The 26535-nt window shown below is 45.5% G+C and overlaps 2 protein-coding genes across 5 annotated transcripts; one reads left to right on the top strand and one right to left on the bottom strand.

The window, feature by feature from the left end:
- The first annotated feature begins 18959 nt into the window (after window positions 1-18959).
- On the top strand, window positions 18960-21403 carry SLC16A11 (solute carrier family 16 member 11). Of its 3 annotated transcripts, none has more exons than XM_081272613.1 (5): window positions 18960-19237; window positions 19480-19687; window positions 19953-20096; window positions 20275-21042; window positions 21130-21403. In XM_081272613.1, exons 2-5 carry the CDS (start codon window positions 19486-19488, stop codon window positions 21357-21359), a joined length of 1344 nt encoding a protein of 447 aa, XP_081128739.1. In that variant the 5' UTR covers window positions 18960-19237; window positions 19480-19485; the 3' UTR covers window positions 21360-21403. The 3 variants fall into 3 exon arrangements, with proteins under 3 accessions (XP_081128739.1, XP_081128737.1, XP_081128738.1); XM_081272611.1 differs by having other exon boundaries at window positions 19105-19242; XM_081272612.1 differs by lacking the exon at window positions 18960-19237 and having other exon boundaries at window positions 19517-19650.
- Window positions 21404-21695: 292 nt separating this feature from the next.
- Window positions 21696-26450, bottom strand: SLC16A13 (solute carrier family 16 member 13). Of its 2 annotated transcripts, XM_081272614.1 has the most exons (4): window positions 25113-26440; window positions 24822-24965; window positions 23438-24175; window positions 21696-22580 (listed from the first exon to the last, which is right to left on the bottom strand). In XM_081272614.1, the coding sequence occupies exons 1-4, from the start codon at window positions 25309-25311 to the stop codon at window positions 22375-22377; spliced, it is 1287 nt and encodes a 428-aa protein (XP_081128740.1). In that variant the 5' UTR covers window positions 25312-26440; the 3' UTR covers window positions 21696-22374. The 2 variants fall into 2 exon arrangements, with proteins under 2 accessions (XP_081128740.1, XP_081128741.1); XM_081272615.1 differs by lacking the exon at window positions 24822-24965 and having other exon boundaries at window positions 25113-26450.
- Window positions 26451-26535: the final 85 nt, after the last annotated feature.

A 26535-nucleotide genomic window follows, 5' to 3' on the forward strand; every position in this document is an offset into this window, starting at 1 on the left:
AGAGTGAGCATAAACAAGGGTTTAGAAAAGGTAAGAAGAACTTGACACTGGCCATGTCATTTTGAAACATATCCTCCACCTTAGAATAAGAATTCCTCAAGATCTCTCTAACTTAGCTTGACCTAAACTCCAGATGACACTCTGTCATCATAAGAAAGGAAATTGTTCTCTGGGACTAAACTCCTTAAAAACACCTGCTTCCTTATGAAGGTAACACCACAAGGACCCCTCTGTTACAATCCCCTGCCAATGACCTAGATGCAAAAACTCCCCCTTTCCTCACTCCTCTATATCTACCCCAGGCTATAAGCCAAAGACGGGTTTTAGCCTGGCCCAGGCCACCTCTGCAGGTTTATTCTGAATAAATCTGTGTTCTCCTCTCTATTTATTTTCTTCATTTGATTCTTTCCTTGCACATGGTGACACAGGTCTGGTGATGGGGATAGAGAGGCCCTACTTACTGTTCCAGATGTGATCTACTGTAGGTTTGTCACTTAAGGTCTTTTTGCCCTGCTTGGATTTTCTACCTGCATCACTTGTATTTAAAAAAAAAAAAATTATAGTTGTAGATGGACAGAATGCCTTTATTTTATTTGTTTATTTTTATGTGGTGCTAAGGATCAAACACAGTGCCTAACACATGCTAGGCAAATACTCTACCACTGAGCTACAGCTCTAGTCTATAACTTATATATTTTTTTAAAATTAAAAACAAATAAGTGGCACTGAACAAGATCAATTAATGAATTTCCATCAATTCACACAAATTCTCCAAGCTTGGAATTAATGAGTCAAGATCATGCTGTAGTTGTCATCCCAACAGCAAAGACAAAAATGATTCCAGGCCAGTCAAGGTGAAGACTGGGATGTGGCAGGTCACAGATACCAGAAAAGGGAGGTTACCCCAGATCTGAAAAGCTGCAATATTTGGGGGTGGATTGACTTCGATTAGAATGTAAAATTGGGACAGGTTTCAAAGAATAAGACTTGGTAATCTAATTGGGACACGAACTGGGAGCAAGCTCAAACAAGCTGGTGCAGTTGATACAGACTGAACAAAAAAGAGAGATTCAAAAGCTACATTTTCAGCTAGGTGTGATGGTGTATGCCTGTATTCCCAGCGACTAGGGAGGCTGAAGCAGGAGGATCCTAATAACTTCCGGGCCCACCTGGGAAATTTAGCAAGGCCCTAAGCAACTTAGTCAGATCCTGTTTCAAAATAAAAAATAAAAGGGGCTGAGGGTGGAGATTAGTAGTAAGGAGCCCCTGGGTTCAATCCCTGGTACCAAAACTAAAAATATAAAATAAAATTAAAAGCTATATTTTCACAAATTAAAACAGCAACAACAAAACCCCTGCATTTTGACCAATGTAATTCTACATTATATACAACCAGAAGAATGAGCACAAAGCTATACTCCATATACGTATAATAAGTCAAAATACATTTTACTATCATGTATAACTAATAAGAACAAATTTTTAAAAAGTAAAAAAAAAAGCAACCCTGCATTTTCTTCTGTCTGGAAAAAACTACAAGTTTAAAAGAAGACTGTTCTTTAATTTTAGGAAACTTCTCATGCTGGCTCTTTAATGTTGCAAATGAACCCTTCAAAATCCTGCAAAACCTTCTGAAAAGGGACTTTCTTTGGTTAGAAGGAGATTAAACTGATCCTTGGTAATCACAGATCACCCTGTTTGGTGAACATGAAGTTGCTTCTAACGACCAGGAGATTTAGGTAAAGAGGAGATGAGACCCTGGAAGGTATGGTATGACATTGGTTTCTACATTACAAGGACTCTTTTGTTATAAACTATAGAAAATTTCTAGATATAGGTAATGTAAGAGACCATTTATGATACAAGGGTGTTTCATACAACCCATTAAAGGTTGAATGGTATCTTCTCAAAGATATGATGATTTTCTAGCCCCCATATCTCAGAACGTGACCTACTTGGAAATAGAGTCATTGCATATGTAATCATTGAAGATGACGTCATGCTGAGCAGGATGTGCCCTTTACCCAAAATGCCTGGTGTCCTTCTAAGAAGAGACACAGATACACAGGGAAGAAGACCATACCAGGACAGAAGCAAAGGTTGCAGTGTTGTCTTTGGGAGTCAAGGATTGGTGGCAAACCACTAGAAGCCAGGAGGAGCCAACACAGGATTTTCTCTGCAGTTTTCAGCAGAAGCATAGTCCTACCCACACCTCGATTTCCTCCAGAACCACGGGACAATATGCTTTTGTTGATTTTTTAGTATCATCATCTATCCTAGCTGGCGACCTAATGATGGGTTCACAAAATTTGACTATTCCAATAACTTAAGAAAATGACAAAGAAAGCACGCAACACACAGAAGTACCTTTTCAAAATCTGTGATGGCTCTCCGACCTTAAGGGTCTGTGGAAAGAGAAAGAGAGAGCCACTGGAATTCTTTATTCTTATATAGGGGACACATAAGGGGAGGTTCCATGGAACATTCTATCCCCAAAAGGGCAAAGAGGTAGGATTACAAGGGAACAGGTGAGTGTTACTCAACCCCAGCGGGTGACGCCTACATCTGGAGCCATGCCTTGTTATCCGAGCTAGGGTAACGGTCAAGTTACTTCGTCCTGGCACTGCCCTGCCAGACTGGACGCAAGAATTGTTCAGAACCCAGTATATCAGAACTTAAAGGCGTCTGCATCCAGGGCAGCTCCCAACATTTTAGAATTTTTAAATTTGTTTTAATTAGTTGTACATGACAGTAGGATGTATTTTGACACATTACACATAAATGGAGCACAACTTCTCATTTGTCTGTATATGATGTAGAGTTACACAGGTCATGTAATCATATATACACATAGAGTAATAAGGTCTATTAATAAGGACCTGTATTCTCCACCACCCTAATTGTGAATTAGCATCCACACATCAGAGAAAACATTTAGCCTTTGGTTCTTTAGGGTTGGCTTATTTCGCTTAGTATAACATTCTCCAGTTCTATCTATTTAACAGCAAGTGCCATAATTTCATTCTCATTTAAGGCTAAGTAATATTTATTGTGTGCTTTTGTTGGTTTAAGCCACTTAGTTTGTGGCATTTTGTTAAGGCAGCCTCAGTAAACCACAGAACAGGGAAGTGGCTGGAGTTCTGAGACAGACTGGAAAGGGAACTGGAATCTTGAAAGTTTCTTTTCTCAGTTCTCTATATGTCTTATTCTTCTTTCTGGCTTCAGACCATCCTTTTCTGCCTCTATGATAAATACTTATTTTCTGCTCCTTCCTTTGTTCAGATAAGCCAGTCTAGGGCTGCAACCTGCCCAGGGCAGCCTGGCCCTGCTTCGCAATAAGGGTTGCAATTATGATTGGTCGAAGCCCATTAGCGCATGTCCACTCTCTTGTCCATGGTCAGCTTAGGAGTACTCATATAATTCAGTTTGGGCCAATGATGCTGGAAAATTTGGAAGCCTGATGGGGGTGCGTGAAAGATTTTCTTCTGTGATGAAAAAGAAAAGACTGGGCCTGGTGGAGTAACTCAGAGGTAGAGCACTTGCCTAGATTCCCAGGGGCCCTGAGTTTGATCTTTAGCAAGCTTGCTATGATGTTTTGAGGGAAGGCAGAGAGCTGGGTGTTTAGTTTTCTACTTAGTGGATCCAATATCCAGTTAATGCTAGGCACCAAGTTATGTGCTCTGCACATGCAGTTTTATATCTGTAATGAAAATACACACTGATCTTATAGTTAATGTACTTATAGGTTTGGGGAGAAAGAATGACAAGGGTTAACAGAATCTGAAGAAAACGTATGAATCATTGGCTAGAAGGAAGACAAATGCCTTTGGTAGTGCCCCCAGAATTTTTAGGCTTTGAAATGTCAGAATGAGTCATAACTGGTCATGTTTTATAAGTGAAAAAGTAATTCTATTGTGTATTATTCACACAGTGCATGATTACTTCATGGGGGTGGACAGGAACAGTTTGTTGCCATTTGATAGAATGGTTTCAGAATGAGAAAAGAAAACCATTAATAAATCAGGATAAGCAGCAGGTACTCCTCCTAACACCATCAGTTTTCCACAGGTTGATTTTCACCGTCTGAGAATAAGGGGGCAAGATAACCATCTGTTAACAGTTTGGATACGGTTTGAATATATCGCCTAGGGATTTTTGTGTTAGAAGTTGGGTCCCTAGTGTGACCATGTGAGAGGTGATGGAACTTTTAAGAGAGAGAGCAGGCAAAGTCAGAAAGGATTAATGCTGATCCTACAGAATGAATTATTTCCTGAAAGACTGGTGTTATGGTTTGAGTCTGGAATATCACCCAAAGGCTCATGTGTTGAAGGTTTTGTCCCCAATGCAGCATTGTTCAGAGGTGGTGTTTTGGGGTAGTGACAGGATCACAAATGTCCTAACATCATCATAGCATTAGTCCATCAACAAGTTCATAATTAATGGGCTATTGGGAGGTAATGAAAATTGTAGGAGATGGGGCCGCATTGAAGGAACCAAATTATTGGGAGTATGCCCTGGAGGTGTATATCTTGTTTCTGGCCACTTCCCCCTCTCTCTTTGTTTCCTGACTGCTCTGAAGTGAGCAGCCTTCTCTTCCATATGCTCCCACCTCCATGATAATCTGCCTTACCTCAGGCTCAGAAGCAAAGGAGCCAGCCAACATGTACAGAAACTTCTGAAACTATGAACCCAAATAAATCTTTCCTCCTTTGTTTCTCTCAGGTGTTTTGTCACAGCAATGGAAATATGACGAACATAAGTGGGTTGTTATAAAAGAGTGAGTCTAACCCCTGAATCTCTCTGGCTTCCCGCCCCACTATGTATTTGCTCTTGTATGTGAACTCACCATTGTGATGTTATCAACCACAAGGCCCTCACCAGAGCTGACCTGATACCAATACTATGTCCTTGAGCCCCTGCAAACTGCAAGCTAATAAAACCTCTGTTATTTTGTTACAGAAATGGACTAATACATTGTCCCTTCTATACATAAGACAAAGTCACTACTACCACTAAAATTAACTAATCCAAAAATAAGCTCTCCACTTTCATAGCTCAATCTTGGTGAACTGAGACTAGGAATGGAGCAGTTATATTCCAAAAGTTCACAGTGCTTATCTGAACTAAACTGTCTTTGATACCTGTAGAAAAATTGTATATATGTCAGTTGTGAAAAACTAAAAAAAAATCTCATTCCCATACATCAGCAAAACTGTTTATTGCGCCAATGTCCTCATGTGGTCCTGCTGATCTAACAGAGGAGCATGAATGAATAGGAAGTGACCTTGTTTGGCATTCATACTCCTGCCCTTTGACCACTCACACTAATCCCAAGACCCTCGAGAACTTTACTAGTTCATGAACTCAAATAAGAGCTAATACTAAAATGGTGGCAGGCCTATATGTCTCCCTATAAAGAGCTAGACTGCTCCCCATCTTGCCTTCTCTTTTTAACTCCATCTCTGTTCTTCAGACTTTTCCTGAAATCTCAGTTTGTCTCCTTTCTTAAAGACAAGATCTCCCCCACCACTCTCATTAAAGGCTAAGTGGGATCAGGTTGTACATTTTCTGACGCTTCTTGCCTGAGAATCACTCCACCTCCTTGCCTAACCTCCGAAGCTGGTTCTATCAACATTGTAGTATCCAAATTGTGCATTTTGTAGAATTTTAGTAAAGCAAGTAATGAACCCAAACTCCTGATCTTCTGTTTGGAATCGGAGGAGACTCCACTCTTCTGAGTGGAAGTGACTCGCCCTGTGTGTACCTTTGCACCAATGTGCTGAGATATCATTGCTGCTCTACCAACTCCCCAGCTGGTCAGTTCTGTTCTCAAGCACACAGACTGGGCCTGAAATGGTGGCAACAGCTGTGGACACTCCTCACTGGGAAGCTCTCTGGTCTCTTTCTCTTGTTCATGTTTTCAAATTCTCTTCTATTTATTTAAACAGATATATTTATCATATATATATATATTTAGTAATTCCAGTATCTAAACACTACATAGGTCTTATTCTGCTGTTTGCATTCTCTGCTTACACATTCATGATGCCTAGTTTTCTTTGTGTTTTATGATTTAAAAGAAAAAAGAATGAGTTCTTGGTTTTTGGAACTTTGTCTCCTAAAATTTGGTATATTCCTCCACCAGGTGCCTGAGGTTTTCCAATCTGGTACTGCTTTAAGAAAATACTTGGTTGGAGGTTTCCTGGACCTCACATGTGGTATGTAGTTGTACCCTGTTCCTGCTTGGGGACAGGTGGTTTCTGGTTATTAATTTTTATAGGGTTGTTGTTTTCTTCTTCAGAGCTGAGGCCAAGACAAACCAGCTTCCTTCTTGTCTTTTTTATGGTTCTTCTTGAGCCTATTCTCATGATCTGACTCCCCACCTCACGTGGACCTGAATTTGCCTCTTGCCACTCACGCAGGGATTCACTCTGAAACTCCATAGTACTATATCTAACTCTTCAGCCTCCATCAGTTTACCTGCTTGGATTTATGCTTCAGCTTTAAGAATCGCCCTTTCTTTCTAGCTAAGTTTTTTTACTAATTTGAAATGAATGTTTTTCTTTTTTACCCACTTTTCAGCATTTTCTAGTGGGAAGGTTTTAGGAACGTTAGCTGCCCTATGGATATAGCAAAGGATGTGAAAGCTACTGTTTTACATTTATATATCTTGTATTCAGCCACCCTGCCAAATTTTCTTATAAATTCTGATACTTTCATACTAGAATCTTTGTATTTTCTAGGTATTCAGTCTTATAATTATGTGCTTTCTTTTTTGTACTTTTTTTTTTTTTTTTTGCTACAACTTCTGGACACTATTGAATAATAATGGTAATAATGGGTACCCTGCTTACTCTTTTTAATGAAATAGAGTTAGTGATTTTCTTGTTGTTAGACTACTTGCTGTTTTGGAGAAATGACCTTTATTAAATTTAAGAAGTTTTCTTATAGGCCTATTTTACTTAGGTTTTTTTTTTTTTTTTTTTTTTATTAGAAGATGGTTGCTGAAATTCATTCAATGTCTCCTCTAAATTTATTGGTGTGATGTTACATCTGATTTTTAACTGAGTCCTTGCCTACTCCTCCTTCAATCATTTATCCCTCTAGCAGGGCTGGAACTGAGGATGCATGAATAAGAATTCTGAAGATGCAGTTTCCAGGCTGGATTCATTGGATAAAAGATCTTGTGTTCCCGATTAAGGACACAAGACTGTCCTGAGGGCAGGAACATTTGTTCAGATCCAAATTGAATATTGGAAAAATGCCCTTCTCTGCAGTCAGGGAGACCAGTTAGGATGTGGCTGTAGTTATCTAGGCTGGGGAAAGAGAGACACATTTATTTATTGCTGCTACATTGATGCCCATTTCATGCCAAAAATTATGCCAGGCTTTTCGTACATAGTGTAGGTATTTTTTCCTACTCTTTTGTGTTACATGTGGTGGAGGGAGGAATTGGTGGTAAAAATCAGAGAGAACAAATTGCATCAATAGTAATAAACAAAAACACCAGGTTCCCAGGAGTGAACCCTTCCATTGTAATCTTTGGTTTTCCAACCTCCCTAAGTCTCTTCAAGAACTAGCTGTGAGTTCATAGACAGTTTAGCAATTACTCTTGATTTTTCTATGCAACATGGACTGCGATTTTTTTTTTCCCTTCTTGTTATCTGGCCCTAAGTATTGGGCCAGATAACAAGAAATTCCAAATATCTTGGAATCTCCTCTATTCTATATCATTGTGTACTTCAGGTGAGGCTGGCTCCAGCCTAGTCCCAGAGGCAGGACAATCATGGTGGTTCCACACCCCTTGTCAGTGGCTGGTTTAATCTTACATATATGATAAAATTCTGGCCTCAGGTGAGGTGCCATTTTCTGGGACCTGTGGGGGAAGATACCCTTATTGCTAAGGAGGATGCAGAGGAAGAGATGTACTCATTTACACCCACACATTGTTAGCCTACATGCAATATTTTAAACTGCAGCAGGCATATTACAACTTTAAGAGGAAAAAAGTTAAAATAATGGGGTAATACATGGAAAATCTGGGAAGAATCTGATTCCTTGATAATGTTACTGAGCCAGTGATAAGCTAATTTTGGACTATTCCCACCTCTAGTTGTATTGCGGTCTGAGATGCTATAGACTGAATGTTTGTGTCCCATCCCCCACCTCCATCAGAAAAACAATTCATGGGTATAAAATTCCAAAGCTCCATGTATTTTGAGGTGGGGTCTTTAGGATTAGATTTTGTGGGTGGATTAATGTTGTTAGAAAAGATATCACAGTGAGAACAAAGCAGTGGTCCACTTCACCTTTTGAAAATAGCTTGAGGCTTATTTTTGAAAGGGATGGGTACTCCTTTTCCTCTTCTCCCTCTCTCCCTCCCTAACCTGGGGGTGGGGAATGAGATTCCCTTGAGTTATCTGTGCTCCACGGGAAGGAGATGAGGCCAGAGGATCTAGGAAGTGAATATCTTCCAAATTAACAAGTGAATCCTAAGTGAATTAACAAGTGAATCCTAACACACCATCAGGCTGCTCTGGTGTGGAGAGCCACCCCTGAGCTCTTTGAAAAGTCTTCACTCCCTGAGCCTTGAGCCAAGGAAATTTTGGCAGCCCCTCCTACTTAATGGATTATGCAATGCACATGACCTAAGTCTCTGCTTGGCCAGGAAAACTGCTCTGTAGTTCTGGACAGCCCCGCCTCCTGCCTTACTTGGTGAGGAACATTCTATGGATACCCTTTGAAGTTTCCCCACATAGAATAAAGCAAATGCAGGCTCCCGCTTTTCAAAATTACTTCCATGTCGTGTGGTCTTTTCATGGCCTTCTTTTTCTTAGCTTTATTTTTGCTGCTAGCTTACTCCACACAGAGGAACTCCATTTCCACCAACAATGTGGGATGTGGAGCGGGGGTGGGGGAGGCAGACAGGGACACTGGACCCTGGGATCCCCTACCAGAGCTCAGTGGAATGAAGAGTTCCTTTAAAATCCCCCTGTTCCTCCTAATAGGCAGAATTTGCAGCCTCTGGGACAGAAGTCTCCTGTGTTTCTCCTTTGCTAGCAAAGCAATAAAATCTCTTTTTCCTTTTTCTCAAAACCATGTCCTCATTATTAAACGGGCATTAATTGACATTGGGGCCAAGCACTGAGGTTCTGGTTACAAGAAGACATCTTTGAACTTGGAAATGAGCCCTTGCCAAACACCTAATCTATTGGTCTTTTGATCTTGGATTTTCCAGCCTTCAGAACTGTGAGAAATATATTTCTATTGTTTATAAGCTACTCAGCTTATAGTATTGTCTTATAGTAGCCTAGACGGACTAAGATATGAGATGATATTTTTTTCTTATTGTTTAAGTCAAGCTAAGTTATATTCTTTTGTTACTTGCAGCCATAAATATCTTAGCGAATGATGTGGTTTATGCTGCCATTAAGCACATCAATTATGTTCTCCTGAAAGGCTTGTGACTCAAAGCCAGTGTGGTCTCTTTGAATTAATTCATTTTTTTTTGTTACTATAAAAAAACATCTGAGGAAGGCTAACTTTATAAATAAAGAGGTTTATTTAGCTCAGTTTTAGAGATTCAAGTCTTGGCTCTGCTAAGGACCTCAGTGGATGGCAGGAGCACATGTGTGTGTGAGAGAGATCACATCAAGGGAAAGATCACATTGCCACATAGAAAGCCTGAGAGGTTTGGTTCTTATAGTCCCTTCTGTGGACATGCCTCCAATAGGCTCCACTTCTTAAATGTCCCATCCCCTTAACACCACCATACTGGGGACCAAGTCATTGGCCTTTAGAGACAACCACATCTAATCCATACTAGTCTTCCCTTCATTCTGGGGCTGATAGGACCAGCATACCACAGAGCCTCTGGACATAGCCAGTCCTCACCACCACCTGCAACTGGATGGGATCCTGGTAAGTTGGATCCATCATCAGAGACAAAAAACACAGAGGAAAGTAAGACAGTCAAAGGTTGGAGAGAAACAGTTAAGGTGTATGTGTCATGTAGGGCGGGGGTTGTCAGCACAGCCAGAGACTGCTGGAGTCCAGCAGTGTTCAAATGGACAATTAGATTTGGGAGTAGTTCGAATGACAGCTTTCTTAATAAAACCAAACCTGGAGACTTCATAGGCTAACCTGGGCAGGAGACACAAACAAAAACTCGGCAGCTTTCCATAGTGCCTGAATTTTCCTTTCCCTTGGGGCCTTTTGTGTTCTGCCTCTAAGCTGAAAATGCAAGTTTACCTGATTCCTCCCAAAGCTGTGCCAAATTCTGCAAACATTACTCTGCACAGTTTCACTGGCCAGGTGAACTTGGATGTAACCTTCTTAAAGACTTAAACTCAGGGATCCAAAACTCTCTTATATTTGTTTATTTATATAAACAAACTAATAAATCTTAAATAGTGCTTACTTCTTGCCAGAAATTGTTCCAAAAAATTTATGAACATTAACTCATGTAATCTTCATACAACCTTAAGATATTCTGCTCATAGTAACAAGCTATGATTACTGTCTCAGTCCATTCAAGCAGCTAGAACAAAATACTTTAGCCTGAACAGTTTATAAACAACAGAAACTTATATCTCACAATTCTGTAGGCTAGGAAGCAAACAGATTCAGTGTCTGGTAGGGCTTGCTCTCTGAGTGATGGATAGTTCCTTCTTTTTGTGTCTTCACATGGCAGGAGGGATGAATGAGCTTCCCTGAACCTCTTTTTTAATTTTTTTTTAGTTGTAGTTGGACACAATACCTTTATTTCACTTATTTATTTTTATGTGGTGCTGTGGATCGAACCCAGGGTCTCACACGTGTGAGGCGAGCACTCTACCGCTGAGCCACAACCCCAGCCCTTCCCTGAACCTCTTATAAAGGCACAACTCCACTTATGGAGATTCCACCTAATCACTTCCTAAAGGTTGCCATATTTTAGTACTTTTGCATTGGAGATTAGATTTTTAACATGAATTTCAAGGAGTCACAACTTTCAGACCATAGGAATTATCGTCATCTTTGTGTTTCAGAAACTATTAGGACTATTATAACTCCTAGGAACTATCATCATCATCATAATCATCATCTTTTTTATAGGTGAGGGAATCATTGCCCAGAGTGGTTAAATCATCTGCTCTAAATCAGATAGCTAGTACTCTGGGACATGAACTCTGGGACAAGGAAGCCTGACTTGCCACTTACTAGTGGCAAAGCCAGAACTTCAAGTCAGGCTGCCTTGTCCCAGAGTTCATGTCCTTATGACCTTGCTATTACCTCTCAATACTGAGTGTGTTAAAATACACCCATATGGGGGATGAGGGGATGACAGCAGTGAGCATCTCATTAAGGGGTCTTTCTTCCTGCCCAGGATAATCCAAGTCACCCTAAGACTTACAATCTCAGATCATTAGTAAATAACAAAGCACAAATACTCAAAAATATATTTACAGAAAGTGAAGCCCCTGATAGATCTAGTCCACATAGATTCTCTAATTAGACAAAAGACAAAATGGCTTTGGTGGTTTATTTAAGAGGGGTACATCAAAGGCAGGGACAAGGTTTCAAGGGTGGAGTCTTAGGGTCAGCAGGTTAATTGATATTTTGGCAGGTCACACCCATCTCAGGTGCTGTGTGGGATCTCTGGCAGAGCTGAAGGGGAAAGAAGTTCACCTTCATCAGGCAGTCAGTCCCTGTAGGGAGTGCCACTGGGAGTTCCCAATGCCAGACTTATCCCCTCAGGAGGCTACTATGCACAACAGTCCACACACAGCCCATAGATGGCTCGTGACACACCCACATTTCACACTCAATATATTATTATATATTATAGTCAATATAATATTTTTCCATTAAGATTTTCAAAAATGTTTATTTTTAAAAAAATGTCTATCTATAAGGAGTTCACTGAATCTATGATTGACCATGATTTCAAAGCTATCATGATGAATACTTAGGAAGTCTTGAGCAGTGAGAAAGAAATCAACTTACAGATTGTTTTTCAATAGAATACAAATTTTAAAACATGGAAGTTGATTAATATTTTGTTTTGTAGAGACTCATTTAAACATTTTAGTTTCACTTTTCTTTTTGTGTTTTGGAGTCTATTGACCTTTTCATGGCTCAAGTATTTCTGTAAGCATGTGGAAAGAATGAGCCTAAGTCCTGCCTACTCAGGGGTCAGTCAGTTCTCCTTAAGGGCAACAAGGAAATAAACTCAGAAAACCGAAGCCAGGCTAAGATCTGCCAGGCTTTCTGTCTTGTGGAGCTCAGACTTGGCTCTTCACCTGCTCTGCTGCTGGGTGCTCCCAGCACTTTCTGATCTTGGTCCTGAATCCTCTGCTCTGGAGGCCCAACTTCCTACCTCCCAGATCCCTGGGTCCAGGAAGGGGTAAACTCATTACCCATAAATCAGGAGGCTCCTCCTAGCAACCAGCTGGTGAGGTGCTCAAGGTAACTCACCTCTCTGTAGACCTATGCAGGTGTAACTTCCCTCGGTGACACCATATCCTCACAAATGCGTTTTAAATTAGGGTGAATCCCATTGCAGTGGACACTCAGTTATGAATGGAGGAAAGAGCTGTGATGAGCTATTTGCCTGAATGGGACAGAGAGAAGGAACCATTAGGAAGATATGCTGCCAGGATTTAAAATACTTCACAAGTAGGGGAGAGGCAGAAGGCTTTGCAGAGGAAATGATGTTGAATTTGGGCAAGGGCAGATGAGAGGCACTCTGTTCAGAAGTGAGTGCATTGAGAGGGAAAAGAGCCACCCTGCTTAAGGACAAGAGGTTTGTGTGTGGTGCTGGCAGCAGTTCGCCACAGATTCCAGTTCATGAACCTGCCAGTGGCTTTGGGACTTTCCCAAAGCTTAGTTAGCCAGCACCCGACTCTGCCTTAGTTATTTCTGCCTGGATGAAGAAAATATGCAACTTTAGCTTCCTTGCTCCTGAAAACTCTGCCTTGTGTATGTTATTATTATTATTAGTTTTTTGCTGTGTGGGGATCAAACCCAGGGCCCTATCTAGCTAGGCAGGTGCTCTACTACTGAGCTACATCCTCAGCTCTACCTTGTATTTGCTAGATCCTCCCAGGATATCTACTTTACACTCCTACAGCTACAGGAAAACCTATCATTTGATTCCTGGTCCCCTCTCGCTTTGGCTTCTGGATCTGTTTGACACTACTCAGCGGAGATTCTGGCCTGGCAGAGCTACTGCGGCCCTAAGAGTAGGTTTAGGGATTATCCAGCATATTCTCTAAGAGGACAAATCCTTCAGGTCAGATGCTGAGGTCCCAGGTTGGAATCAGGAAGACAGACAAGTAGGCCTTTCCGGGGAACCAGCTACTCAGAGGTAGCTGAAAGATTGGGTACAGCCGAGGGAAAATGACAGACATTATCCCCTGACCCTGTCTTGTCTGCCTCTCCCACATCAAGAAAGGATAAAGGGCTGAACTCTGTGGCGCACACATGTAATCCCAGCAGCTAGAGAGACTGAGGCATGAGGATCACAAGTTCAAAGTCAGCCTCAGCAACTTTGCAAGGCCCCTAAGCAACTTGGCATGACACTATGTGTAAATAAAATACAAAATGGTATGGAGATGTGGCTCAGTGGTTAAGCATCTCTGGATTCAATCCCCAGTACCTCCTTCCCCCACCCCCCCCCCAAAAAAAAGCAAATAAATAAATAAATAAGTAAATTCCACACCTTATTATTTTAAAGACAGGTAAGGCCTCACTATGTTGTTTAGGCTGTCCTTAAACTCCTGAGCTCAAGCAATCCTCCTACCTCAGCCTCCTGAGTAGCTGGAACTTCAGAACTCAGGCATGTGCCATCAGGCCTGGCTTCACCTTGTTATTTTTGAGGCAGAACCCATTTGCTGCAGACAATAAAAATACCAAGTGCTTGCTTTTCTGTTGCTCATTCCAGTGAGGATGAGAGAGGAGCAAGAGAGGACCAAGTGGTCAGGATCACTGCCCTGGACTTGGATTTGGGAACTAGTGATGCAAAAAAGAAAATATTTCTGAGCAGCCGCAGCAGTCTCTAGGCCCAATGGGTACAGTGGGCTGCCAGCAGCGACATCTAGTGTTCCAGAAATGGCTTTAGCAGCCCACATGGGTTGTGCCAGTTTGTGCTTTTGCCAAACCTAGTTCTGCTGCCTTCTTGGTAATTTCGTGAGCAAACCAATATCCTGCAATAAATAATTTCTTTCCTTAAATAGATCAGAGTTTCTGCCTATGGATTCCAACTGAAAAATTTGACGTAGACATTGGCCCAAGTCCCAGAATATGCTAGATAATACATTTGTGCAGAGACTGGATTTTCATGAGAGATCCAAGCATTGGAGCCTCTAGACAGCTCTTCAGTATGTAACAGCAATGGGAGGCTGGTGGTAGGGTGAAGAAGGGAAGTCTGGGATTGAAAGTAGCAATGGAGACAGATTTCATAGAGGGGGTGATAGGGGAGTCAGGTGGTGTAGGACTCCCATCCTATCCTAGGTCTTGGCTCCAACCTAGTTCTACACTCAGCTGCCTCATCTGGGCCAACCCCAACTCCATCACTAGCTCCCTACAGCCCCAGGTTCAGCCAAGTCCCAGCTCAAGGCTCAGGGGATTCAGCTTGGTTCTCCATCCACTCAATTGGTGTGGTCATCCAAATGGACTTGTTCCTATACACCATGAGCCCCACCACCTTCCTGCTTCATTACCCATCTCAACAATGACTCTAGATTACCCATTACTCATCTCCCTTATCCATATACACCGACTTCTGTGTCCTGATAACCTTCTCAGGTTATGTTCTTTCCTCATTCTTCCAGGCCCTGGGTTTGAACATTGAGATCTGTGCTGACTTCTTTTGGCGTGGTCTCTGGGTGAACTGGGGGAAGGAGAAGGTCCTGGGAAGTGACCCAGTGAGAGGCAGCTCTGTTTGATCTTAGAAGCTCTAAGATCAACCAAGTCAAACACTGGAACAAAGGACCTCAAGTATGGCAATGTTTCCTGTGGGTGACGCCATCCAATCTTGCCTGGAAATCCCCATCCCCCTCACCCCTGCCTTTTCTATCCACTTATATAGAGAGAGCTCCCTGGTGGGTGTACCCAGGGATAGCTAAGCTCAGCACAGAGCTTCCCTGAGGTTGCAGGCCCCAGAAGTCCCAAGAGCCTCCTGCAGGGGTTCTCATGGGAAGCTTCAGGGTCATTTTATAGTTGACAAACTATAGACACACTTCCAGATCCCATGTCCCCAAAACAAATCGTGTCCATACATTCCTTGATCTTCTCTTACGATCCTTCTAAAGACTCCTCTGGTTCAGCATCTGCTTTTGGGGTTTTCTTCACCTAAGCAGTCATTACTAATTGGGTCCATCAGCCACCCACTCTTTCATATGATATTGCCACATGCTGTTGGAATACCAGGCACCAAGTTCACTCATTCAATGATTCTTTTGCTGGGTGTTTCTCTCATCCAACAATTTATCACTCACCTTTGTTAAACCATTCAACAATGATCACTTAACAATTTTATCTTTGGATGTGAAAGAGATCCAGAGATTTATAATTTATATAAATATAATTATAATTTATATAATTTATATAAGGCCTCTCCAGGGCCTCATGGTGTAGGAATGACATAGGAATGAAAACCAGAGGACAAAAATGAGCAATTTCACTGCTGACTAGAAATTTTCTGATGGAGGTTAACAAGGTAGATTAGGAGTGCAGGAGAATTGAAATCTTGGAACAAGTATGTACATCTTCCCGGAGCATTATATCTTTGCTTGAAGACTTAAGGAGAAAATAGTAAATTTATCTAGTCATTTAGAGCATGATTTTTCCTATGAAAACATGCATCAAAGATTATTATAAAGTAAAATGCAAAATACCACATGAATTTTTAACATAAAACAAGATATTTCAAAGAAATTTTCCCCACACAAAAGTCTTGTCACTGAGGTTCTCTTTTGCCTCCAACTGTAGCTAAGTCCTCTCTCCTCTGCATGCAGTGTCCAATACTTGTGAATGCTACTTCTGTGCAAATTTGTGGGAAGTAGCAGTTAAAAAAACACATTTAAATTCTTTTATTTGGCCTTCAAGGCCTTTTAGACAGGACCTCTGCCCCTATATCTCCATCTAACATTTTTCTCCTACACACTGTCTGTTCTCTACACAGCAGCTATTTACAGCTCCCCAAACAATAAACAATGTGCCAAGCTACTTCATGCCTTTGTGATTTTCCACAGGCTGCTCCCTTTGCCTGGGATGCCCCTACCCACTCATCCATCTGGCAAACTCCTACTCATCCTTCAATACCCAACTCAAGGGCTCCTCTTCTGTGAGGCCTCCCAGCAGGCCCAAGCTGAGTGAGTCAGTTCCTCCCATGCACCACTCTGCATGTCTATGTCCCTCTCCTGGTGCTGGCATTTCTTTTCTTTATGTGACTGTTTCTCTGATTTGATTTGGCAGCTGTGGGAAGAGAGAATGTATCATATATATGTGTGTGTGTGTGTGTGTGTGTGTGTGTCTCCCCAGTTTTAAGCACAGCGCCAGGCATGAGAGGTGTCTATAAATATTTGGTGTAAAATAATAAGTAAGACTTTTCTTTTTTACTCTTCCTTTCTTTTTTTTTTATAGAGTCGTAATAAGGAGACCACCATTTTCTCATAAACTTTGGGAAACACTAAACAAAACGCCTCAAAGAAAAAGAACAAAAATTTCTACTTAATCTCTTAATAGATATTCACATTTTATAACTCACATGATTCTATTGAGAACTCACCAGACTAATGGGGTTCCTTGACCAGTGGTGGAAGCAGCCAGGTGGAGAAAGGGGCAGGAGTACCAGGAGAGCCTAACCTAGCTCCCCTGAGTCCCAGCAGCAGCACTGGGGACTAACATATATTCAAGGACCATGTCACTTACTTATACATGTACATACAGTGACTCATTTAATCTTCATTGAATTTTATGTGTGTGTGTGTGTGTGTGTGTGTGTGTGTGAGAGAGAGAGAGAGAGAGAGAGAGAGAGAGAGAGACACTGAGGACTGAACTCAGGACCTTGCACCTGCTAGGCAAGTGCCCTGCCACTGAGCTAGACCCCCAGCCCTCATTTAATTTTCATAACAACCCTATTAGGTAGCTTCTATTATTATGCCCTTTTTAGAAATGAGAAAACCAGCACAGTGTGGTAGAGCAACGTGCTTACAACCAAATAACTGAGAAATGGTAGAACAGTATTCGAACCTAGAACATCTAAGTTAGGGCTCCACTCTTTCAATTTCTATGCTATATAAATTACCTCCATGAGCAACAGGCAGTAATTTCAGCTAAGAATATAGGAAATGTGAGGTAGAAGAGGAATGTGCCTTTTCATAACAAATCACCCCACTTCCAGGTTTTGGGATGCCCTTCTGAGTTCATAAGCATCATACTTAAGTGCTTAGCTTTCCTCCCAGACTCAGAGGTCCCAGTCTTCTTTCTACTTCACCACAGGAGACGACTGTTTCAATTGGTTTCATTTATCTTACAGTAGAGTCCTCACAAACCTTCTTAGGAAGCGTGCTTCCTACCCTCCTGGGTGGCTTGAGGACTTGCAGGCTCCACCACCCTGGTGGCTTTCATAACAGCACTCCCACCAGCTGGGAAAACCGGTGGGGCCACTTTCCCAAGGTGTCTGTGGCAGGACTTTAAACCTTCGTAGACTCTTGTACCCCATTCAGAACATTTCAAACAGATGCATGACATATGCCAAAAGCCAGAAGTGAGAAAAGGCTAGGCATGTCCGTGGAGAAGGTAAGTAGCTAAGGGCAGGTGGGAGCAAGTAAGGCTTGAGGAGGGATCTGTAATGGAAAGGTAGCTTAGACAGATACACCTTTGATTATTATGAAGAGTCTTATACATAAAATAGAGGAATTTGATCCCCCCCCCATTAGCAATGGAGAGTCGTTGAAGGTCATTCTGGTTTTTTAAGGTTTACAGTCTCACAACTTAAGGCAGTTGTTTTTCTTTTCCTTACAGGCACTTTCTCAGCAATTAGGAAACACTGCCACCATGTGGTTATCGGTTGATGCAGGCTACAATCTGCAAGTTGCTGAATTTTCAATGGTATTGTTTAATAATTAAACCAAAGAACACATCTTTTGATTCAAACAGCTGAAGTAATACAACCCTGACCTGTTAAAAAAGGATGCTTATTGTATAGTTTTTCAAGAAATCAATAGTTGGGTTCAATTCTCTCATCTCTTTGCTTTTAAAATTCTAGGCTGTCTTTCTTTAGAGCTCCTGATGGCAAAGATCTCTTCTATTCTCAGACGCCCTTATTTTAGAATCATAAATTCTCTGGCCCTGCGAAGGTTCTGCTCTTTCCAGGGTAATTTGCATCAAATTATTTCTCAGGATATTTCTCTCAACCGTGGCAGGTTCTGTTTCACTTCTAGGTCTGTTCTTCTCGTAGGGTCCCACAATTTAGACAGATCCAAATTCAAATATTCCTCCTCCCGTTTTTTTTTTTTTTCTTTTTTAGTTGAGTGATTTGGGACTAATCACCTAACCTCTCTGAGCCTCAGTTACTGCAACAGTAAAACGGGATGGCAGTTTTTTCATAGGGTTATTGTAAGGATGAAACGATAACATGTAAAAAGTGCACGGCATACCATTGGTCCTCATCTTAGGGAGTCCTCTCCTTTCTCTTCCTTCTTGAGGGCATGCCCTTGTTGAGCACAAAGCAGGCACCCACTGGAGGTCAATGTGATATCCTAGATTTCCTGGATCCTCAGCAACGTTTGGGTGAACAGAACTACTCGTTTCCTTAGGCTTCGGGGACCATCCCTCTTTTCACACGTGATCAGCTGCCCCTAATTTTGCGAAGGATTTGCAATCCACGCACCTCCTCTGTGCGCAGCTGGTGGCAGGTGCGTGGGCGTGAGCGGGGCGAGGCGACATCTATTCCTGGCCACTCCCTAACGGGGGCTGGGGGTTGTGTGTGGATAATTCAATCCCCGTGGGACTCAGCGTCTGGCCTCACCCGCGGCTCGGCGGATTGGCTGACAGTCTCAGCCTGCCCCCGCCCTCGGTACCCCTCCGCGTCCCAGGTGGCTCAGGCCCCTGCGGTGATCTCTGTTTACGGAGAGGACCTGTCCAAGTTGGGCTCCATCTCTGCAGTCGCTCCATTTCGGGGCCCCGCCCGCCCGGGAAGCGGGGAGAAAACCCGGTCGAGCTTCCCCTCCCCCCACCGCCTAGAGAGGTCGGGTAAGGCGAAAGGGGTGTGTGGGAGGGAGAGCCCGCGGCTTGGAGGATCCAGCTGTTCCCCAACCCGCCCTTCGAGCACCCAGGAGTTCTGTCCCTAGGCCTGGTTCCCTCACCCACGCTCTGGGTGACGTGCCCACCCTGGGAGAGCAGCCGGAGAACGGATCTCAGGAATGTTAGCTCCTAAGAGGACGCTCAGGAGCGGAGACCTCGCTCACAGTTGTTTCCCCACCCCCACAGACGGTGATGACCCCCAAGCCGCCCGGACCCCCGGACGGGGGCTGGGGCTGGGTGGTGGCGTTTTCGGCCTTCGCGGTGAATGGGCTCTCCTACGGGCTCTTACGCTCCCTGGGCCTTGCTCTCCCTGACCTCGCCGAGCATTTTGACCGAAGCGCCCAGGACACTGCGTGGGTCAGCGCCCTGGCCTTGGCCATGCAGCAAGCAGCCAGTGAGGGAGGGCCCAAGGTGGGGGGTGGGAAGGGGGTGTAGGAACTGTGAGTATAGTGATGGGAGATCCAATTAATTACTAGACAACTTGAGAATGAGCGACTGATTATGGAAACCAAGTTCTAGAAAAGAGTGGGACTTGAGGTCAAGGGGAGGCGCTATTAGACCCAGGGAGGAGTTTGAGGCCAAGCAAATAGCCAATGAGAAGTGTTGGAGAGAGTTTGGGGGTCCAGGAGCGTGTCTTCCGTTGATTTCGACCCTTTTAGGCCCAGTGGGCAGCGCTCTGAGCACACGCTGGGGGGCGCGCCCGGTGGTGATGTTTGGGGGAGTCCTTACTTCGCTGGGTTTCGTCTTATCGGCTTTCGCCCGAAGTCTGCTGCACCTCTACCTCGGCCTGGGCCTCCTCGCTGGTGAGGGGAGTGGCATCACCCGGGGTGATGATCAGGGGTGATGGTGGGGATAGGACTTTCTTGGGAATCGGGGTAACGAATGAGGTGTGGGGAGGGGGCTTCTGCGAGAAGCACGGCTGGGAATGCTGGGGCAGGGCATCCCTGGAACCTGCCTTAATCTCACTTTATCTATTCGCAGGCGCTGGCTGGGCTCTGGTGTTTGCCCCTGCCCTCGGTACCCTCTCCCGTTACTTCTCTCGCCGTCGGGTCTTGGCTGTGGGACTAGCACTCACTGGCAACGGGGTTTCCTCCCTGTTTCTGGCGCCTGCCTTGCAGCTCCTCCTTGACACTTTCGGCTGGAGGGGCGCTCTGCTCCTCCTTGGCGCTGTCACACTCCACCTCACCCCTTGTGGCGCCCTGCTGCGACCCCTGTCCCTCCCTGACGACCCCGAGGCTCCACCCCTCAACCCCCTAGCTGCCCTCGGCCTGGGTCTCTTCAAGCGTCGGGCCTTCTCAGTTTTTGCTCTGGGTACAGCTCTGATTGGGGGTGGGTACTTCGTCCCCTACGTGCACTTGGCCCCACATGCTTTAGACCGAGGCCTGGGGGGATATGGGGCAGCTCTGGTGGTGGCCGTGGCTGCAGTGGGGGATTCGGGTGCCCGACTGGTCTGTGGGTGTCTGGCGGACCAGGGCTGGGTGCCCCTTCCGCGGCTGCTGGCACTGTTTGGAGCTCTGACAGGGCTGGGGCTGCTGGCAGTGGGACTGGTGCCAGCGGTGGGGAGAGAAGACGACTGGGGGGGCCCCCTGCTGGCTGCAGCTGGGGCCTACGGACTTAGCGCTGGAAGTTATGCCCCCCTAGTGTTTGGTGTGCTCCCGGGGCTGGTGGGCATCGGAGGTGTGGTGCAGGCCACTGGGCTGGTGATGATGCTGATGAGCCTCGGGGGACTCCTGGGCCCTCCCCTGTCAGGTAAGGGCCTGAACCAGCAGATCCACTCCCAACCGTCCTCTGTCCTTGGGATGCAAGACCTCTAAATTCCTTTACCCCTGTTCTCAGGCTTCCTAAGGGATGAGACAGGAAACTTCACCGCTTCTTTCCTCGTCTGTGGCTCTTTCATCCTCTCCGGCAGCTTCATCTACTTGGGACTACCTAGGGCCCTCCCCTCCTGTCGTCCAACCTCACCTCCAGCTACCCCTCCCCCTGAGAGAGGGGAGCTGCTTCCGATGCCCCAGGTTGCCTTGCCACCCCCAGGAGGACCTCCCTCCACTCTGGACACCGATTGTTGATCATTTTCTTGTTTAAACCCCTCCCCCAATAAATAATTTTTATTTGATTTTTCTGAAAGCTCCAACTGTTGGCCATCCTAGAAGCCTGAAAATATTCTACTTTAAGATATCCCAAAAGGCTTTTGAAAAAAACAGGACCCCAGTTGGGGGTGGGGAAGGGTGTTTAGCTATCCAGTCAGTCCATTCCTCTTTGCCCAAATCCTTGCCATAACAGGGAGTCTTTGAGAAGTTGTCTGCAGTTTCAGTTTGTTGTGGGCTGGGGTGGGGGAAAAGATGCTTATGGATGCCACCTGCTCCATTTTCATTTTCCTTGAATATCCAGACCTGGTGGAACAGTTCCAGCATTTCAATCTCCTTTTATTTTCCTGGGAAATATGAGAATCCTAGGTCCAAACTTCATCTCTATCAGCCTTTCTTCCCCCTCCTAAACAAGCTACCCTCCCACACACATACACTCTGTGATTTCACCATTCCCTTAATTTCTAAGCCCCAGGTGGGGAAGAGGTAGGTAAGTGGACAGGAGGGGGGAACTCAGGATCATCACTGCTCCTGGACACCTCCCCTCCCCTGCCCTGATTTCATAAGCCAACCCACACATGGGCCCTGGTTCTTTTTGAGGTTACAATTATTGTCCGGTTTCCTTATTCAGTTTTATCTCAAACAGACACCTTTGCTTCTCAAACATCTGTCTTCAGAGAGGACACTTAGGAGGACACTAGAGTTCACATGTAAAACATGAGAAGTCTCTTGGTCTTTGATTTTCAGTTGATTCACAGCTTAATGGAGTAGGATCTCTGGATCCTTCAGAAAAGATTGGGAGAGCAAATGAGAAGAAATGTAAGTCCTCAGCAAAATACCAAGGGTTGGCACACACATCGGAGGAGTCCCAGGCCTGCTCTGGGGCGAGAAAGATCAAGAATCTTAAGGCACTGTGGTTCTGTGGATGCCTCCTTTGGGCAGGAGAAAATCTGGAGCTGTCAAGATCTGGCTTTTGGGGACTATCTCTTAGTGGAATTCAGTCCTCTCCCAGCCCCTCCTTCGTGGGCAGGGGGACTTTGGTATCCACTGCCTCTATTACAAGGTCCTGAGGCCTGGTAGTAGGAGCTGAAAAGCAGGAGAAGAAGTGGGGCAGAGTGATGAGAACTGCACTCCCTGCAAGAAGGAAGGTCCCAGCCACCACAAAAGAAGTTGTGTAGTTGCCTGTCACATCTCGGAGGTAGCCTAGATCCAAGAGAGAAAAAGAATACACATGAGTGATATGTTCGCTGGGGCTGACAGCTCATTCCCCCTTTTTAAAAAAAATTTTTTTAATATTTATTTTTTAGTTTTTCGGTGGACACAACATCTTTGTTTGTATGTGGTGCTGAGGATCGAACCCAGGCTGCACACATGCCAGGCGAGTGCGCTACCGCTTGAGCCACATCCCCAGCCCTCAGACCCCTTTTTTGAGTGAAGGAAAGGTGCATAATATTAGAGAAATCAAAACTCCCAAGGTAGACCAGATGAATGTGAGAATTCTATTTTCCCTAAGGGCCTCAAAGGTAATTTTAACCGCCTGTGTGCCTTTAGAAAGGATCTCCAAACCAGCCCATGAAGATTTGATAAACCAGATTATGTCAGGCATACCTGTAGGTTTCTTTCTGGCAATTGTAGCCGTTCCACATCTTCAGTTAATAGTTAAGAGGGAATGTTAAAGTCATAAGGTTCCTGAATCTTGAGCCTGGAGTACTTTGACCAGAGTACTCAAACACATGGCCTGGGGCCCAGTAAGACAAAGGAAAATGGAAGACACTGGAATGTTATATAGGTCCAGATCTGGCCATATCCTCTGAAAACCCAGGCTGTTAGCTCCATACCAAGATTTCCACTTAACTCCTCTTTGTCTTTCCAGTTAGAACTTTCCAGCCCCAATTTCTCTACCCTATGGACCCACATCAAGTCTGCTATGATAGGTCATGCAGGCTGTGAACTGTACTATACCAGAGGACAATATTCACATACACATGATGGGAATAGTTCCTTCCCCCGACTGTGCAACATGGCAGCCCTTGCCCACCTGGCAACCCCATTCCCCTTACCTGACAAAGGAGCCCCCAGTAGCCCGCCGATGCTCTCTACCATCTGCACCAGTCCTAGGCCACAGTAAATCCTTCCAGTCCCCACCAGTTCAGGCAGCACGGAGAAGGCCACTGGGGTCAGGGCTCCTGATGTGAAGCCATAGGCCACAGCCAGAACCACTAGGGCTGTGGGAGCCTGAGCCACAGGGAACAGGGTCAGTGATACCCCAGTCAGGGTGGTCCAAAGCATCAGAAGCCGTGCCACAGGCCCTGGGACTGCATCTCCCAGCCACCCAGAGGCCACACGCCCTACAAGGTCAGAAATAGCAGCCACAGAGAGTAGAAAGGCAGCAGGTAGTGGGTCCCAATCCAAGTCTTGGAGATGGGCCACCAGGTGGACATAGGGTATGAAGTAGCCAGTGTTGATCAGGGTGAGGGCAACAGTGTAACGGAGGAAGGGGCCATGATGGAGGAGGGAGGTGAGTTGGGCTGCAGGGCCACCCATAACTGTGTCCTCAGTCAGGGATAGTGGGCGGAGGAGAGCACCACATGCCACCAGGTGGAGGGAGAGGGCAGATACCAGCAGTAGAGCCCCCCGCCAGGCATAGTAGTTGAGTAGCCACTGGAAGAGGGGGGCAAATGCAAAAGAGGAGAGGCCCACTCCTGTCAGTGCCAGCCCTGTGGCCAGGGATCGACGACGAGAGAAGTAACGGGACAGGCAGGCCAGGGTCGGAGTGAAGGTCAAGGCCCAGCCAGAGCCTGTCAAAAAGGAAGAAATGGGGGGTTGAGAACATTTGTGGAGCTCAGGAAACCCAGTAATCCCAATAGTGCTCTGCAGCAGAATATAGCCTTTGTTCTGGAGTCCCACAGACCTGGATGTAGTCCTAGTTTTGACAGTTTCTAGCTGTGTGACCCCATGTGTTTTACTTACTCTCCCAGCCTCAATTTCCTCATCTGCAAAATGGGGTTAGTACACTTTATGAGACTGGGGGAGGACTAGAGATAATGTTTGTAAAGTAACTAGCACAGAACTTTGGAGTTAGACCCCTGCTGTACCACTTCTGGCCATGTAATGTTACTTTGCCAAGTTGCGTAAGCTTTGAAAGTCTTTCTTTGTACATAGGCTAATGATATTCATTTCAGACACAGTGCCCAGAAATTCTCCAGTCCCTCTAGCCTTGGGCTTGCACATACATTCTTGGATTCATTATCTTTGACTTTCTAATTTCCCCACCATGTTAACCAACTTAGTCATTCTCTTAAGAATTCCCTTCAGGGCACAAGTGCTACTCAAACTTTCCCTCAACATTCTCCCTAAACTTTTTGGAAGGAGCAGGAAAAAGGTGAAAATCCAGTGGCCAAAGACCCAAGTATATGACTCTCCTGTCCTTGCCCAGGGTCTCACCTGAGAGCAGTCCAATACTCAGGTATAGGTGGGTCAAGGAGGTAGCAAATGAAGCGAGCAGCATACCCAGCGAGGCCAAGATGCCCCCAGTCATCACCACAGGCCTGGGCCCGAACTTCGTGCTCAGGGCACTGCCTATGGGGCCTGGGGAAGGGGAAAGGGTTCTGTGAGGACTCTGGCGTCCTTCCCTAGCATCCTCCACACCCCTTCTTCTTCCCCTTTCGGTTCCTGTAACCCCTTTCTCTTTCGAGGGTGAGGGTCACAGGACACCGGACCGGGCGCAGCACTCACTCCCAAACTGCTGCACCGCGATTCCAATGGAGGCGATCCAGGAGACGCGCGCTGCCTGCTCCTCAAACTCCGCCACAAACTCCACGAAGAAGACTCCGAAGGAGCGAAGCACCCCGAACACCAGTGCCGACTGGAAGAAGGCTGAGAGCACCACCATCCATCCCCAGCCCCCATCGGGGGGCTCGGCCCCGCGAGCCATCTGGGTAGGAACAGGGCTGCCACCACTAAGAGCCAGCCCCTGCAGGAGCCGGGCTCTAGACTTCCACCAGTGTATGCCCACCCTGCTGGGAGGCTCGGAAACAAACGCGGGGTGGGGTGCAAAATCGGGTAAAGAGAAAGGTACAGATCAGGCGGCGTGAGGCGCCTGCGCCTTTTCCCAAGGGGTACGGTCTTAGTGAGGCGGGGGAGGGGGGGAACCAGGCCCGTGCTAGCCTCGGTCACAAGCGCACGGAGGCGCAGTCCGGCTGGCCTGCAGCTGAGGGTCCAAAAGGGCCAGTTCGTTAGCGGCGGGCCCCCAAACGTTCGATTAGGGACCAGGAGGTGGAAATGGAGACGCGCACCGGCCTGGGTATGAATTATCTTTGGGGATGTCTACACCTGGCCAAGCGGGCCAACATCCAATCCCGAGCTAGCCAACCAGGACGCAGGACTCCAGAGCAGGGGGTGGGGCCAGAAGGCTTGGGCGGGATTTAGAGCATTGTTCCGGACCGGCAGTGAGTGGGGCGCATGCGTAAGGAGGGTCCTGAAGCGACTGACTGGATACAGCCACACGTGATGCAGGGACCTACCGCGGGGATGCCGCGGTCCCCTGCTCATTGTGTGGGCCGAGTCGTCCGCATTTCAGCACCAAAACCCGCACGTAAGGACTGGTGGTGGGCAAACTGGTTCTGGAGAGGCAAGCACTCACTTGTTTTTGAGGAATGCCCGACCCACGTGGGGTTCCAGAAGACAGGTTATAAAATTCAAAATAACTCGAAGGAGTGCCACCGTTAACACAGCTCCCCAAATCGAGATGGCTGGATTTCTGAGAGGTTCAAGGGCCAACGGAAAAGAGACGGGGAATGGGTTGTTGGACTCCTGGCATTCATTTCTGTGATGATAACACTTTTCTGTTCCCACTAACAGGAAACCTTGGGTCACAGAGACCAAAAATAACTGAAGAGAGGAAGGGCGGCTGTAAAGTCACATAGGGCTCCACCAACACCACCTACCCCTTCCTCAGTGGGGCTGGAACCTTTTCTTCTGCCCTCTAGTAACAGCTATGTCCTAACCATATTTTTTGAACTCAAGGTGGGATAAAGAGAAGTTATGACCCTGGCAACTGGAGCAGTCAGCTTTTCTTACCCCACCAGTACTCAGGCCCCCTGTGAGCACCCCCTAGTCCTCCCCAGACTCCACAGCATTAACGTCTTGGACTTCAGTT

Source organism: Spermophilus citellus (genome assembly GCF_964194105.1).
Source record: "Spermophilus citellus genome assembly, chromosome: 17".
Lineage (NCBI taxonomy): Eukaryota > Metazoa > Chordata > Mammalia > Rodentia > Sciuridae > Spermophilus > Spermophilus citellus.